This window comes from Notolepis coatsorum, assembly GCF_963971535.1.
Source record: "Notolepis coatsorum genome assembly, chromosome: 16".
Lineage (NCBI taxonomy): Eukaryota > Metazoa > Chordata > Actinopteri > Aulopiformes > Paralepididae > Notolepis > Notolepis coatsorum.
Window position 1 is genome coordinate 17,770,782 of NC_140180.1, and position 13,113 is coordinate 17,783,894.

A 13,113-nucleotide genomic window follows, 5' to 3' on the forward strand; every position below is an offset into this window, starting at 1 on the left:
CCGCCTGGGAGACAGAACCCCCGGTCATGTCCATGAGGTAAAACCTTACAAAGGCCCGGGGAGGACCACGAAGCTGCAGCACAGATGTCCTCCACCGAGGCCCCACCCAGGAGAGCGGCAGAGGCAGCCACCCCACGAGTGGAGTGCGCCCTGACGCCCCCAGGGGGATCCTGCCCAGCCAACGTGTAGCAGAGGGCAATGCCCTCGCACAACCAATGGGACAGGCGCTGTTTCGACAGTGCCTTACCGGCACGAGAACCACCGTGACAGACAAAAAGCTGATCGGTAACCCTGAAGTCCTGAGTACGGCTGAGGTAAATTCCCAAAGTACGGACCGGACATGACAGGTGAAGGCCCGCATCTAACTCACTAGTGTGAGGAGGAGGACGAAACGCCTGAACCACAATATCCCGGGAGCGGAAGGAACTCCGGATATTCTTAGGCATGAAAGCAGGATTAGGTCGCAGAGTGGCACCGCAATCGGCCCGAAAAGACAGGCACTCTGGACGTACTGAAAGAGCACAGAGCTCACTCACGCGTTTAGCGGAGGTGACAGCCAGCAGGAACGCGGTCTTGAAAGACAGCTGTCCCAACGGCGCCTGCTCGAGCGGCTCAAACGGGGGCCAAGGACAACCGACGAGGACCAATTGAAGATCCCAAGTCGGAGCCAAAGAGCGTTGCACCGGCTTAACGCGTCGAGCGCCAAGCAGGAAACGCTTCACAAGAGGGTGGCTGAACAAGACATTCCCCTCAAACCCCTCATGATAGGAGGATATAGCCGCCGCATATACCCTCACCGTCGAAGCCGACAGTCTACCAAGGAGAGACTGGAGATAACCCAGGACAGCATCCAGGGGGCAGGAGACTGGGTCCCGGCCCCCCGCCTTACACCACTCTTGGAACATACGCCATCTGCCCGCGTAAAGCGCGACAGTGGAGGGAGCATGTGCATTCCGGATGGTATCAACCACAGAAGGGTCCATCCTCTCCAGACTTACCCTCCCACCAGCCACACCAACAGGCGTTGGCCCAACATCGGGTACTGGAACAGTGACCCGTTGTGCTGCGAGAGGGTCGTCGCCGACCAAGGAATAACCCAAGGAGGAGCGACCAGAAGCTGGATCAAGACCGGGAACCACACTGCCATGCCCCGGTCCGGCGCGACCAGGATCACCGTCCTGCGCTCCCTCCGTATCCGCTCCAACAGCTGACCCAACAGCTGTACAGGAGGAAAGGCATACAGAAGACCGGGCGGCCATGGAAAGGTCGAGAAGGCATCCACCCCCAAGGGGGGATGATCTGCTCGACTGACCGAGAACCACAAGGGGCACTTGTGAGAGCGTCGGCTCGCAAACAGATCTACCGAGGCCTCCCCGAACCGATCCCAGATCTGTCTGACTATGTCGGGGCGGAGTTCCCACTCGTCGTAACGAGGACCGCCCCGAGACATCATATCCGCGCCCATATTCTCTGCACCAGAGATGTGGTGCGCCCTCAGAGGACCAGGAGGACCGCCTTCAATTCCAACACATTGATGTGCGGGTTAGACGGGCCAGCATGAACCTCCGTCCAGCTGCCCCCCACTGCGTGGGTCCGACACGTCCCTCCCCAACCCGTGAGAGAGGCGTCGGTGAAGACCGTGACGTGTGAGCGCCTGCTGCCCATGGGGACCCCAATGGTGAGGATACCCAGCCTCTTCCAATGGGCAAGATCTCCCCATATCGACAAAGGAACCGTCAACCGTTTCCATTTGTCCCTCACCGGATCTATTCTCATAGATAAAAACCACCTCTGTATCCTCCTCATGAAGAGGAGGCCAAGAGGAACCACCGTGTGAGCAGATGCCATCACTTGCAGCGCCGTGACCGTCCCTCCCAGACGGAAACCCCCGAGCGCGCGAATGATAGACACCCGGCGCTGCTCCGAGAGGGTTACAATCATGGGCCTCGACCTCAACGTCAAGCCCAAGTACTCCACCTGTTGACTGGGAAGAGGTGTACTCTTCTTCCAATTCACAGCAAAACGCAGCCTGGTGAGGAATTCCACCACCAGCCTGGTATGAGACCTGGCAACCTCCTCCGAACGACTGAGGAGTAGAATGTCGTCGAGATAGAATAGAACCCGTATCCCCCGACGACGTAGAGGCTCCAGCACAGTCGCCACGCACTTGGTGAATGTGCGGGGAGCCAGAGAATAGCCGAACGGCAGCCTCTGGTACTCGTACGCTACGCCCTGAAACAGGAACCGTAGGAACTTCCTGTGAGGAGGGAAAATCGGGATGTGAAAATACGCATCCTTCAGGTCTATGGAGGTGAACCAGTCTCCCCTTCTGACAGCAAGCAGAAGGAGTTTGACGGTCAACATCCTGAACAGTCTCACTACAATCAACGGATTGAACGCGGACAGATCCAGTATAGGTCTGACCCCCCCTGTTTTCTTGGGTATCAGAAAATAACGGGAGTAGACGCCTGACATCGCGTCCTCTCTCGGAACCACGATGACGGGTACGGGCAGGGTAATAGTAGAAAGACATTAATATAGGCAATAAAATTAGATCTGAATATAGAAATATGAGGAAAGAATAAACAGTGTAAACAATATAATTAACTCTAAATATAAGAATATGAAGAAAATTAACACAATGTGGCCATTATTCAAAACCACAGCATCAACCTACTTCTTCAAGTCAGCTATAATGGGCGTCCTTTAGATGACCTTTAGAGCAGATGGGCTACAAATATCAAAGGGCATACTGGCTTTAGCTATAACATTTGGTAGCTGAACAGCTTGATGTTTGGTAGCAACATTTTATGTTCGCTTTAATGCTTTCTAACTGCCGAAAAGGATGCTAGGCGCTCTGCATTATGGGGTAAGTGAGATTATAGGAGGATTAAATGGCTGCAACCATGCAGCCACACAGTCCCCCAGTCTCAATTTAAGCCATGCACAGTTGTGATAAAAACCATAATGTCTTCTATTGACAGAAGAGGAAAAAGTAGCATATATATATATATATATAAATACAACTGTGAAAACTAGTCTTATTGACAAACTAAAATGTCTTTTTGGAAGTTATCATCACATATCATAGAAGAGGAAATAGCTATCTAAGATATCCATGTAAATCCAAATCCCATAGATGAATAGGTCAAAATCCATTGTCGGTAAACTAAATATTGTCCTTGTAGAGTAGACTATACTAGAGAATGGGATATAGTAGGCTGCTGTAGTATATTACAACATCAATGGGCCACTTCTAAATCGACATTTTTCAAAATGTCATTTTCCTTTAAGATGATGTAAGACGTTACTTCCCGGGACGACCCCCCCCCCCCCTCCCCTTTGCACAGCTCGGAGCAACATCATCTTAACCGGCCAACCAGTGCTGCACTCAGCAATGTGGAGAGATGGATGCGCGCGGCACAGGGGTCCCAATTGCCATCACCTCTCCAAGTCATTCCGGACCATGGACTTCGCAATTTCAGCACTATATTCGTGGACAGCGACGCATTCTTAGCACCTTGACGGGCCGGGACGAGCATGATGTATCATTATTCAAATGACCATGGACTGATTTAATAAAGACACATCGCGAGGAGCCTGGCGCATGAAAGGTGAACCTTTTCCTCTGAAACAAATGAAGTTGTGCAAAAAAAAAAAAAAATTGTGTTACTTTTTAATGATGGAAAATACGGGATTTCACTGTGTGAAGTGAGGGAATATTATGTTTCTATGAAGTCACAGTATTGTCCATGTGGCATTGGGGGTGTGTAACACGATGCGTTCGCTGGTTATGATGATCGATTCCACTCAAAAAGGACGCACTGTGGCTGTGGGCAGGCACATTTACGCATGGGTTTACAGGCACACATAGGGGGTTGCTTCTCATGAGAGACTGCTGGTGGAAAATGTGCAACTTTAATAAAACGCAGTGCTTTCTGAATGCGTGCATCAGCAATATCCAGTTTCATTGAACTTCTGGTGGAATATATCCGCGCTCCGGGATAAAGGCTCTGGTTTCGTGCACGAATTGAAAATGGCATTGAGCGAAAACTGCAAAACCCAACCTGCAAACGAGCAAGGGTCAGTTGTTCAAACCCCCCTGTCCGATGTGATCGAACTCAACGTGGGTGGACAAGTGTACTACACGCGCCTTGCCACCCTGACAAGCATTCCAAATTCTCTACTTGGGAGATTATTTTCTAATAAGAAGGGGTCGTCAAATGACTTGTCGCGGGACCTTAGAGGACGATACTTCGTCGACAGAGATGGCTTTCTGTTTCGGTATGTTTTGGATTACCTTAGAGACAAACAAGTTGTCCTCCCTGACCATTTCCCGGAGAAAGGGAGGCTGAGACGGGAGGCAGAATACTTCCAGCTGCCCGAATTGGTAAAACTTTTGTCATCATCCGACGAATCGAAACTCTGCCCCGATGATTTTTATTCGAGCGATGTGGACGATGCGTCGCTGCAGGGCAGCGACCAGAGGTTCGACTCCCTGGACGCGCGGTACGGCTACATCACGGTCGGGTTCAAAGGCACCTGCGCCACGGGGGGTCGGGAAAGTCAGATTGATGCCAAAGCCAAAAAAGTGCCAAGGATCTTCATCAGTGGCAGGATCGGCTTGGCGAAGGACGTCTTCGGAGACGCCCTGAACGAGAGCTGTGACGCGGACAGACCGCCGGACCGCTACACCTGCCGGTTCCACCTCCGATTCAGACACCTGGAAAGAGCCTTCGACATGCTGTCAGAGAGCGGCTTCCACATCGCCGCCTGCAACTCGTCCGTGGCCGCGTCCTCCGTCAGTCACTATGCCGAGGGCAGCAGGGTCTGGTCCAATTACACACAGTACGTCTTTTACCGTAAGTGAAGATTTATTCTATCATCATGTAGTATTGATTGATTGATTGATTGATTGATTGATTGATTGATTGATTGATTGATTGATTGATTGATTGATTGAACATTTTATGAACAGATTGCAGAATGGGTACAATACAGTACGGCTCAATACACACAATTGTTAAGGGGATGCAGACCAGAGAAAGACTTTTGTCTTGTTTACATCAGGGTCCCCCATTTTTTGTAAGTATACAATACTTGGATAACTTGATAACGGAAGACTTGGAAGACTTACATGGTAAAAATAATAAATAATAAAAATTTGAGCACCTTTTAGCCAAAGCGCTTTACAATTTTGTTCCTCACATTCACTCACACATTCACACACGCGGAGGCGACCATGCAAGGTGCCAACATGCTCATCTGGGAGCATTTAGGGTTAAGTGTCTTGCTCAAGGACACTTCGACATGCTGCCCGGGAATCGAACCGGGAACCTCCGGATTACCAGACGACTGGTATACCTCCCGAGACATTTACAAAGGTGTTTATAACACATTTACAAATTTAACAGCGATTTTTTTTTGCAGCTCAAACCACCCTGGAGGCAAGGCCCCGGGGTTGTTCTCACCCTTGGCTGTTCAATCATTAATTAATTCACCCATTCATTCATTCATTCATTCATCCATTCATTCATTCATCCATTCATCAATCTTAATTTGAGTCTTGAACGATTGAGAGTAAACTCTAATTTCCCACGATGTCGAGAAAAACACTGCACACGATACACATTATAATGTTGTAATTATTTTATGATATCGTTGCATCTGTTTTAACCCTTTGTGTTCGACATCAGGGAGAAACTTGTCTTCGGGGCCTCGTGACTCACTGCACTGCTTCTGCAAACTACCTCTGCTACACGTCACGCGTACAGACACTGGTGGCCGCCTGGATGCAGGAGGGGGGCATAATGTGATGAATTATATACTAGGCTATACCCACGGGTGAGCGGCATTTCACATTCAGTGCCACTACATTCACTTACAGCAGGTGGGCTGTTTGCTGGAAGAAAGAGAGGTCTGTCCTCCAGCCACTGCCTTCGTAACTGATTTGGCTCCTTCATCTCAACGAGAAGAGATAAATTGGACCATATGGCCAATTAACACGCACTTTGTTCATTAAACCAAATGGCTCCCTTTGGAACCGTGAAGAAAACCCAGTTTGTGGGTCAAAGTTGGAGGTGGTGGTGGTGGTGGTCTGTGGGGCATATGGCACATATGGTTTGTTAATGACGTGCCCGTAGTGTCATTAATACAATTACAACAGACAGACAGGGTGCTCTGACCCCCATCACCGACACCAAGTCGTTCAACTTTTTACTTTTTTTTTTGGAACAAGGCCTATACACGGCGTTCTGGAATATCACCCTCCTCAGGCCCATCGATGGACGCTGCCCCAGGACTGAGGCATGGGAGAGGAGGAGGAGGGGGGTGGAGAGGAGAGAAGAGGAGAGGAGACAGAGAAAGTGATTTAACAGGATGGGGGGGGGGGGGGGGTAAAGGAGAGGAGAGGAGAGAAGAGGAAAGGAGAGGATAGGGGAGAGGAGAGGGGTGGAGAGGAGAGGAGACAGAGAGAAGGTGATTTAACAGGGAGAGGGGAGAGGAGGGGAGAAGAGGGGAGGGGAGGGGAGGGGAGGGGAGGGGAGAAGAGAAGAGAAGAGAAGAGAAGAGAAGAGAAGAGAAGAGGAGAGGGGAGAGGAGAGGAGAGGGATGGAGAGGAGAGGAGACAGAGAGAAGGTGATTTAACAGGGAGAGAGGAGAGGAGGGGAGAAGAGGAGAGGGGAGGGGAGGGGAGGGGAGGGGAGGGAGGGAAGAAGAGAAGAGAAGAGAAGAGAAGAGAAGAGAAGAGAAGAGAAGAGAAGAGAAGAGGAGAGGGGAGAGGAGAGGAGAGGGATGGAGAGGAGAGGAGACAGAGAGAAGGTGATTTAACAGGGAGAGGGGAGAGGAGAGGGGAGAAGAGGAGAGGGGAGGGGAGAAGAGAAGAGAAGAGAAGAGGAGAGGGGAGAGGAGAGGAGAGGGATGGAGAGGAGAGGAGACAGAGAGGAGAGGGGTGGAGACAGAGAGAAAGTGATTTGACAGGGAGAGGAGAGAAGAGGAAAGGAGAGGAGTGGAGAGGAGAGGAGAGGGGAGAGGAGAGGATAGGGGAGAGGAGACAGAGAGAAGGTGATTTAACAGGGAGAGGGGGGAGAGGAGAGAAGAGGAGAGGGGAGGAGAGGGGAGAGGAGAGGATAGGGGAGAGGAGACAGAGAGAAGGTGATTTAACAGGGAGAGGGGGGAGAGGAGAGAAGAGAAGAGGAGAGGGGAGGAGAGGGGAGAGGAGAGGATAGGGGAGAGGAGACAGAGAGAAGGTGATTTAACAGGGAGAGGGGGGAGAGGAGAGGATAGGGGAGAGGATAGGGGTGGAGAGGAGAGGAGACAGAGAGAAGGTGATTTAACAGGGAGAGGGGGGAGAGGAGAGAAGAGGAGAGGATAGGGGAGAGGATAGGGGTGGAGAGGAGAGGAGACAGAGAAAGTGATTTAACGGGGAGAGGAGGAGGGGATGTTGAGAAGGGGAGGGAGAAACCGAACGGAATGAAGGAGGGAGGGAGATGTAGGCAGATGGTACGTAGGAAGTGGTGAAGCAACGGGAAGGTGACGCCGAGGGAGGAATCAGAGAACGAGCACGGGACGAGCGAGTAGAAGTTGTATACGATGCCTACCTATGGGGCGAGAGAGAGAGGGGGAGAGAGAGAGAGGGAGATAGAGAGAGAGAGGGAGAGAGAGGGAGAGAGAGAGGGAGATAGAGAGGGGGAGGAGTCAGAGAACAAGCACGAGACGAGCGAGTAGAAGTTGTATACGATGCCTACCTATGGGGCGAGAGAGAGAGGGGGAGAGAGAGAGAGGGAGATAGAGAGAGAGAGGGAGAGAGAGGGAGAGAGAGAGGGAGATAGAGAGGGGGAGGAGTCAGAGAACGAGCACGAGACGAGCGAGTAGAAGTTGTATACGATGCCTACCTATGGGGGGAGAGAGAGAGTGAGAGAGAAAGGGAGGGAGAGAGAGAGAGAGAAGGGAAAGTTCACTGGGTTTGAGGGAGAAGAGAGATGCAGCGAGATGACAGCAAAAGGAGGAGAGAGGAGAGAAAGAGAGGAAGATAGAGAGAGAGGAAGATAGAGAGAGAGAGAGAGAGAGAGAGAGAGAGAGAGAGAGAGAGGAGAGAGAGAGAGAGAGAGAGAGAGAGAGAGATGTGACTGAACGAGAGCAAATAAGGCGAGGGTGAGAGGAAGCAGACCGGGGGCCATGTTATAAACGAGGGCCTGCCCCCCAATTGATTTACGGAGGATAAATTAAGATAAATAAAGGCAATAATAATAATAAAAGTCAGAGTGAGGCATAGGCTCCGCGGGCAGACGGACACCGGAGCCCTCGCGCGTCACACACCACCACAGCACCGTCACCGTTTCAACAATCGAACATACTGTAACCTGATTCTGAATGTAGGACAAAGGGTGGCCCATAGCACATACAGTAGCCTTCAGCTAAGAATCATTTGAGAAAAGACACATGCATCTTGAGGTGTTGTGAAGGATCAGATTAAACCGAATATGTATATTTATTTATATATATATATTTAATTGTATTTGTATATCGTTTGATATCCCCTGTATATTCCTTGTACAATATGCATTGAATATCCCCGTTTCTACTAAACAGCCCATAATAGTTTCATTCTACCATTGGACGAGAACCTGGCGCCAGGTTGCCATACCCCTAGGTCCAAGTTCAATCGTGCCGCCTAACATGTCGAGGCAACCCCCGGTTCCGCGCAGTAATATGCCGGGCGAAATACGAATGGTACTATTTGTTCATAGCGCATATATATATGGCGCTCGTAAAGTAGAACTTCCTTTTAGTCCAGTTCTTTACCCTCCAACAGAGTGACAGACGCAAAAGCCTCCCCACGACGCACGTGCGGTGTAGTAAGGCCTACTTGGCCCAGAATAGGCATTGAGATATCGTGTAGATTAATAGTTGAATGGTCATAGTTTGGCACCATACCGTCGAGTTGGACGTATTCTATTAAGCTAATAATAGTCTATTTATGTATGGTGCATCGTTCGGTTAGAGTTCTACAGTTATCAGTACCCCCATCGTTCCTGACGTTATCTGGACGCTTAACCAGGCTGGTCAGACCCCTAGTGGTGATTGCATCCGAGGAGCTCCGGGCCAAGAGCGACTGGACCTGTATATTGGATTACTCTACCCAGACGACGGCGAGCCTTCCACGGCTTGGATTATGCTTTGTGTGCTTTGATTATTCCATGGATAAAGGCCAACACTGCCGAGTGTTGGAATTACCCCCCGGAGAGGACTCCAGGTGAGACGGCGCTCTACACGTGAGGTCGCCTCACGTCTCTCCGTTGTGGACCGGCAGATACCGTTCCACAGAGGGTCCAGCTGTATTCGTCTGCGGCCCGAGGTTCTGTGGGCACCGTGTCCAAGACTTTGGATTCTCCCAAGACACCGTCGGCCAGATGGGATACCGCCAGCGGCTTCTCTAACCCCCCCCTCCTACTGTCTTACAACCAGCGGGACCCCCCCCCCCCCTTAGTGTATCCAGCTATAATCATCTAAGTACCATCGCTATCGTTTCCTAAATATTCCAGGTTGTATACTTACTCCCTGGGCAACCAGAGATTGGACATTCAATGTTGATTTACCTACGAATACTCATTTGCCATAAAAGTGCATATTCCATATTTCAAATCATAAATGTAATTAAGTGATCGTTGTATACACCCTTTGCTGTATTAAACTTTCGATTTGGTACATTTGTGTTGGTTCGTTTCATCAGGTGGGAAAGTGTTCATCATACTTATATCTTGTACTGGGTGGCCAGAAGTTAAAGTACATGAGGTAGTGGTATTAAATATCATATCTAACAATACAGTCAGGGAATTGTACCCCTCAGTTACAATTGGTCCTTCGAGCCGGAGGGTAACTAGTGTAATATTAATATAGTGTTATTAATATCGAAATGGCCTATGATGAACACTCCACGAAACGATCCTCCTAACCTAGAACGCCCGCGGCGCAGACGACAGACACCTCAGTACTTAGAGGCTTACACTGTCAGTCAACTACCTAGCCTTCGACAAACGGTAAACGTGGTAAAAGTAGAAAGTAAAATGATGTCTGACCTTAACGACCAGGTTTCCCCGACCACAGAGGCCCTAGTAGGTCCTAATGTAACTGACCAAGCCCACGGTGGGGACCAGGAGGAAATTGACATGCCTTTACCCCCCGCCACTACTAAAGAAGTAGTCCCCGACAAGCCCCGGGAGGAAGACAACCCTACAGAGAGAGAACTCTGCACGGAGGAAGAGGAGGAGAGCGCAGAGGAACTAGAGCTCCAGGACTCCCCAACGAGTACCCCCAGGAGCGGCTCACGCAGGAGCGGCTCACCTCCACTACCGCCTTCCCCCAACGAAGCGGAGAGGACACTACAACAGGCGTTCCTCGTCAGCCTGACAGCCTCCGCCGAGCGCGATCGGCTCCAAGCACAGATGCTTGGCGAGCGCGAACACCTCCAAGCGCAGCAACGGAGCGAAGAACAGCGCACACGTCTGGAGATGAGACGTTTCCAGATGGAAGAGAATATGGCAAGAGACCGGGCCGACGCCCAGCGCGCCGCTGCCGGTGCCCAAAGAGAAGCAGAGCGCGCCGCCGCCGACGCCCAGCGCGCCGCTGCCGATGCCCAAAGAGACGCAGAGCGCGACAGGATACAAGCCGAGCGCGACAAGCAACAAGCGCAGCTAATGGAGCAGCTGATCAAAAGGACAACTCCCTCTCCCTCCGTCAGGGGCTCAAGGAACTCGTCGAGACAACAGTCAAGAGCAGCGTCACCGCAACGAGCAAGCAACCCTGAACTTGACCAACAGACCGAGTCTAGACCCCCCGCAGACCCCCTTCCCATACCGGCCCAAGCGAGACCCAGCTACAAGGAAGGAGCGGCCTACACTGCGGAGAAGCTAAATAAACGATTACAGGATCTGGAAGATTTGATAGAAGAAGAAGAGGGAGAAGAGGAGAACCAAGCCCGACGACAGCACAGTACTCCACCGGACCAGGAGGTCCCATACAGTCCAGGCTATACCCCCGCGGCGCTGCGCTACAGACCCCCGACTCTATTCACGGGTGAGCACGACGCACGACCAGCCCCGAGGAACAGTACCTGGACCAGCGGGCCATGGTACCCTGTCAGTACCAGCCCACAGCGAGGCGTAAGAGGGGACTCGCCCAGGAGGTCTCTCCCCCAACGCTCGCCGATGTATCAGCCATCCACGGCGTCATACAACGCCATGCCGTCATTCCCAGACTTCGCCTATGAGAGTCGAGCACAGTACACGGAGCTCCGGATGTGCTTAGAGACAATGATGGTGGATGTCGCTGATGAACGCCACAAGTATGCAATATTATTGAAGCACCTGAAAGTACCGCGAGCGCACAATATAGCGCTAGCCTATGCTACCTCCTCGACCCCATACACAGCGGCCCTTGCAGCGCTGGATCAGAGATATGGACGTATATGGGATTACGTAATCCAGGAGATAAGGCATATTGACCGCCTACCCCCAGCCACAGACAATCGCTCACTAGACGACCTGTCAATCAAAGTGCAGTCCCTGGTGGGGATGCTGGGAGCTCAACGGGAGAAGGGCATGCATGAGCTGTACGCCAACTCTAACGTTGAGAGGATTTTGGAGAAGCTGCCACCCGCAAGACAGGAGCGCTTTCGGCGGCAGAGGGACTACCGAGATCCCGACGGCCCCGAGCCATCCCTCCTTGATCTGGCCGACTTCCTGGCGAGAGAGGTCAGCAGCTTACGACTGGACACCTTCGGGCGGAGCACGCCAAGCTCCAGAGAGGGACCCAGGAGAATAAGTGATGGAAGAAGATCGGTGACTGTCATGCACCAATCAGAGTCAGTACCGAGCAGTAAGAGTCACAGCACCCCCTCGAGAAAGGAGAAGTGGAAGATAGCGTGTCCCTACTGTGAGAAAGAACATTGGCTGTCACAATGTGACTCATTCACAAAGATGAATGCAGAAGAAGTGAGCCAATGGATAAAGTCCAACCGGCGCTGTTATCGATGTGCGCGGCCCCACATGGCAGCCGAATGCCGCCTAAAGAAAAGGTGCAGCCGGTGCGAGGGAGCCCATCTAGATATACTACACGATAGTAACGGAAGACGGCCTATACCTGCACCACGGAGCGGCACCAAGGCAAGTGTCATGTACATTGACCCCGCCAGCAGCAACGGAGCTCAAGTGCTCTTAAAGGTAGTCCGTGTGACATTGAGCTACCAGGATAAAGTCATGGACACTTACGCCGTCCTTGATGACGGGTCAGAGAAGACCCTTCTGCTCGCCTCCGCTGCGACTCAGCTGGGACTGCGGGGGAGCAAGAACGAAATGACGATTCGGACAATAAGAAGAGATTTAAAGACGATAAAGGGCGAGAATGTCTCCTTCACTATCGCAGCCAACGGGCAGCCAGAGCGACGGTACAAGATCACAAATGCTTTCACCAGCCAAGAAATAGGACTATCGCAGTACACCTACCCTGTCACCAAGTTGATGGATAAATATGTGCACCTGCGTCAATTACCTATCCCGCTCATAGACGGCGCTACCCCGACCCTGTTGATAGGCTCCGACCATGCAGAACTCATAGTCCCGATTGACCGGGTCCATACAGGCCCCCGAGGCTGTCCTGCAGCAGTCGAGACCCGCCTAGGATGGACATTGCAAGGCCCCCTCGCTAAATCTCTCAACCGAACAGCAGCCACTAGCTGCTTCCACTCCAGAACGACAGAAGAAGACACCACTCTCCTGCAGCATGTCGAGAGGCTATGGACCCTAGAGACAATGCCCTTTAAGAACGAAAAGAAAGACATTCGCTCTAAAGAAGACATTTACGCCATCAACCTACTCGAGCAGGGGACAAAGAGAGTCACAGTCGGCGGAGTGATGAGATACGCAACTCCACTCCTGAGGAGAGAGGGAATGCCCACCTTTCACGCAAAGAAAGACGCCACGGAGCGCTATCTACTGAACACAGAGCGGCGCCTAGCCAAAGACCCCGTTCAAGAGAGTGTGTACCGAGCTGAGATTGAGAAGCTAATCACAGCGGGACACGTAACAAAGATTGACATTAAAGAGGCCGATCAGACGA

General features: G+C 51.6%; 1 protein-coding gene across 1 annotated transcript in view; it reads left to right on the forward strand.

The window, feature by feature from the left end:
* Positions 1-4,030: 4,030 nt before the first annotated feature.
* The window catches only part of LOC311243114 (BTB/POZ domain-containing protein KCTD16-like), a gene marked incomplete at its 3' end in the record, with an annotated part of 39,380 nt that continues 30,297 nt past the window's right edge, over positions 4,031-13,113 (forward strand). The window contains exon 1 of the mRNA XM_084332207.1: positions 4,031-4,862. Within this exon, the coding sequence (XP_084188333.1) occupies positions 4,037-4,862 (826 nt within the window). The 5' untranslated portion in view covers positions 4,031-4,036. The remainder of the gene's footprint in view (positions 4,863-13,113) is intronic.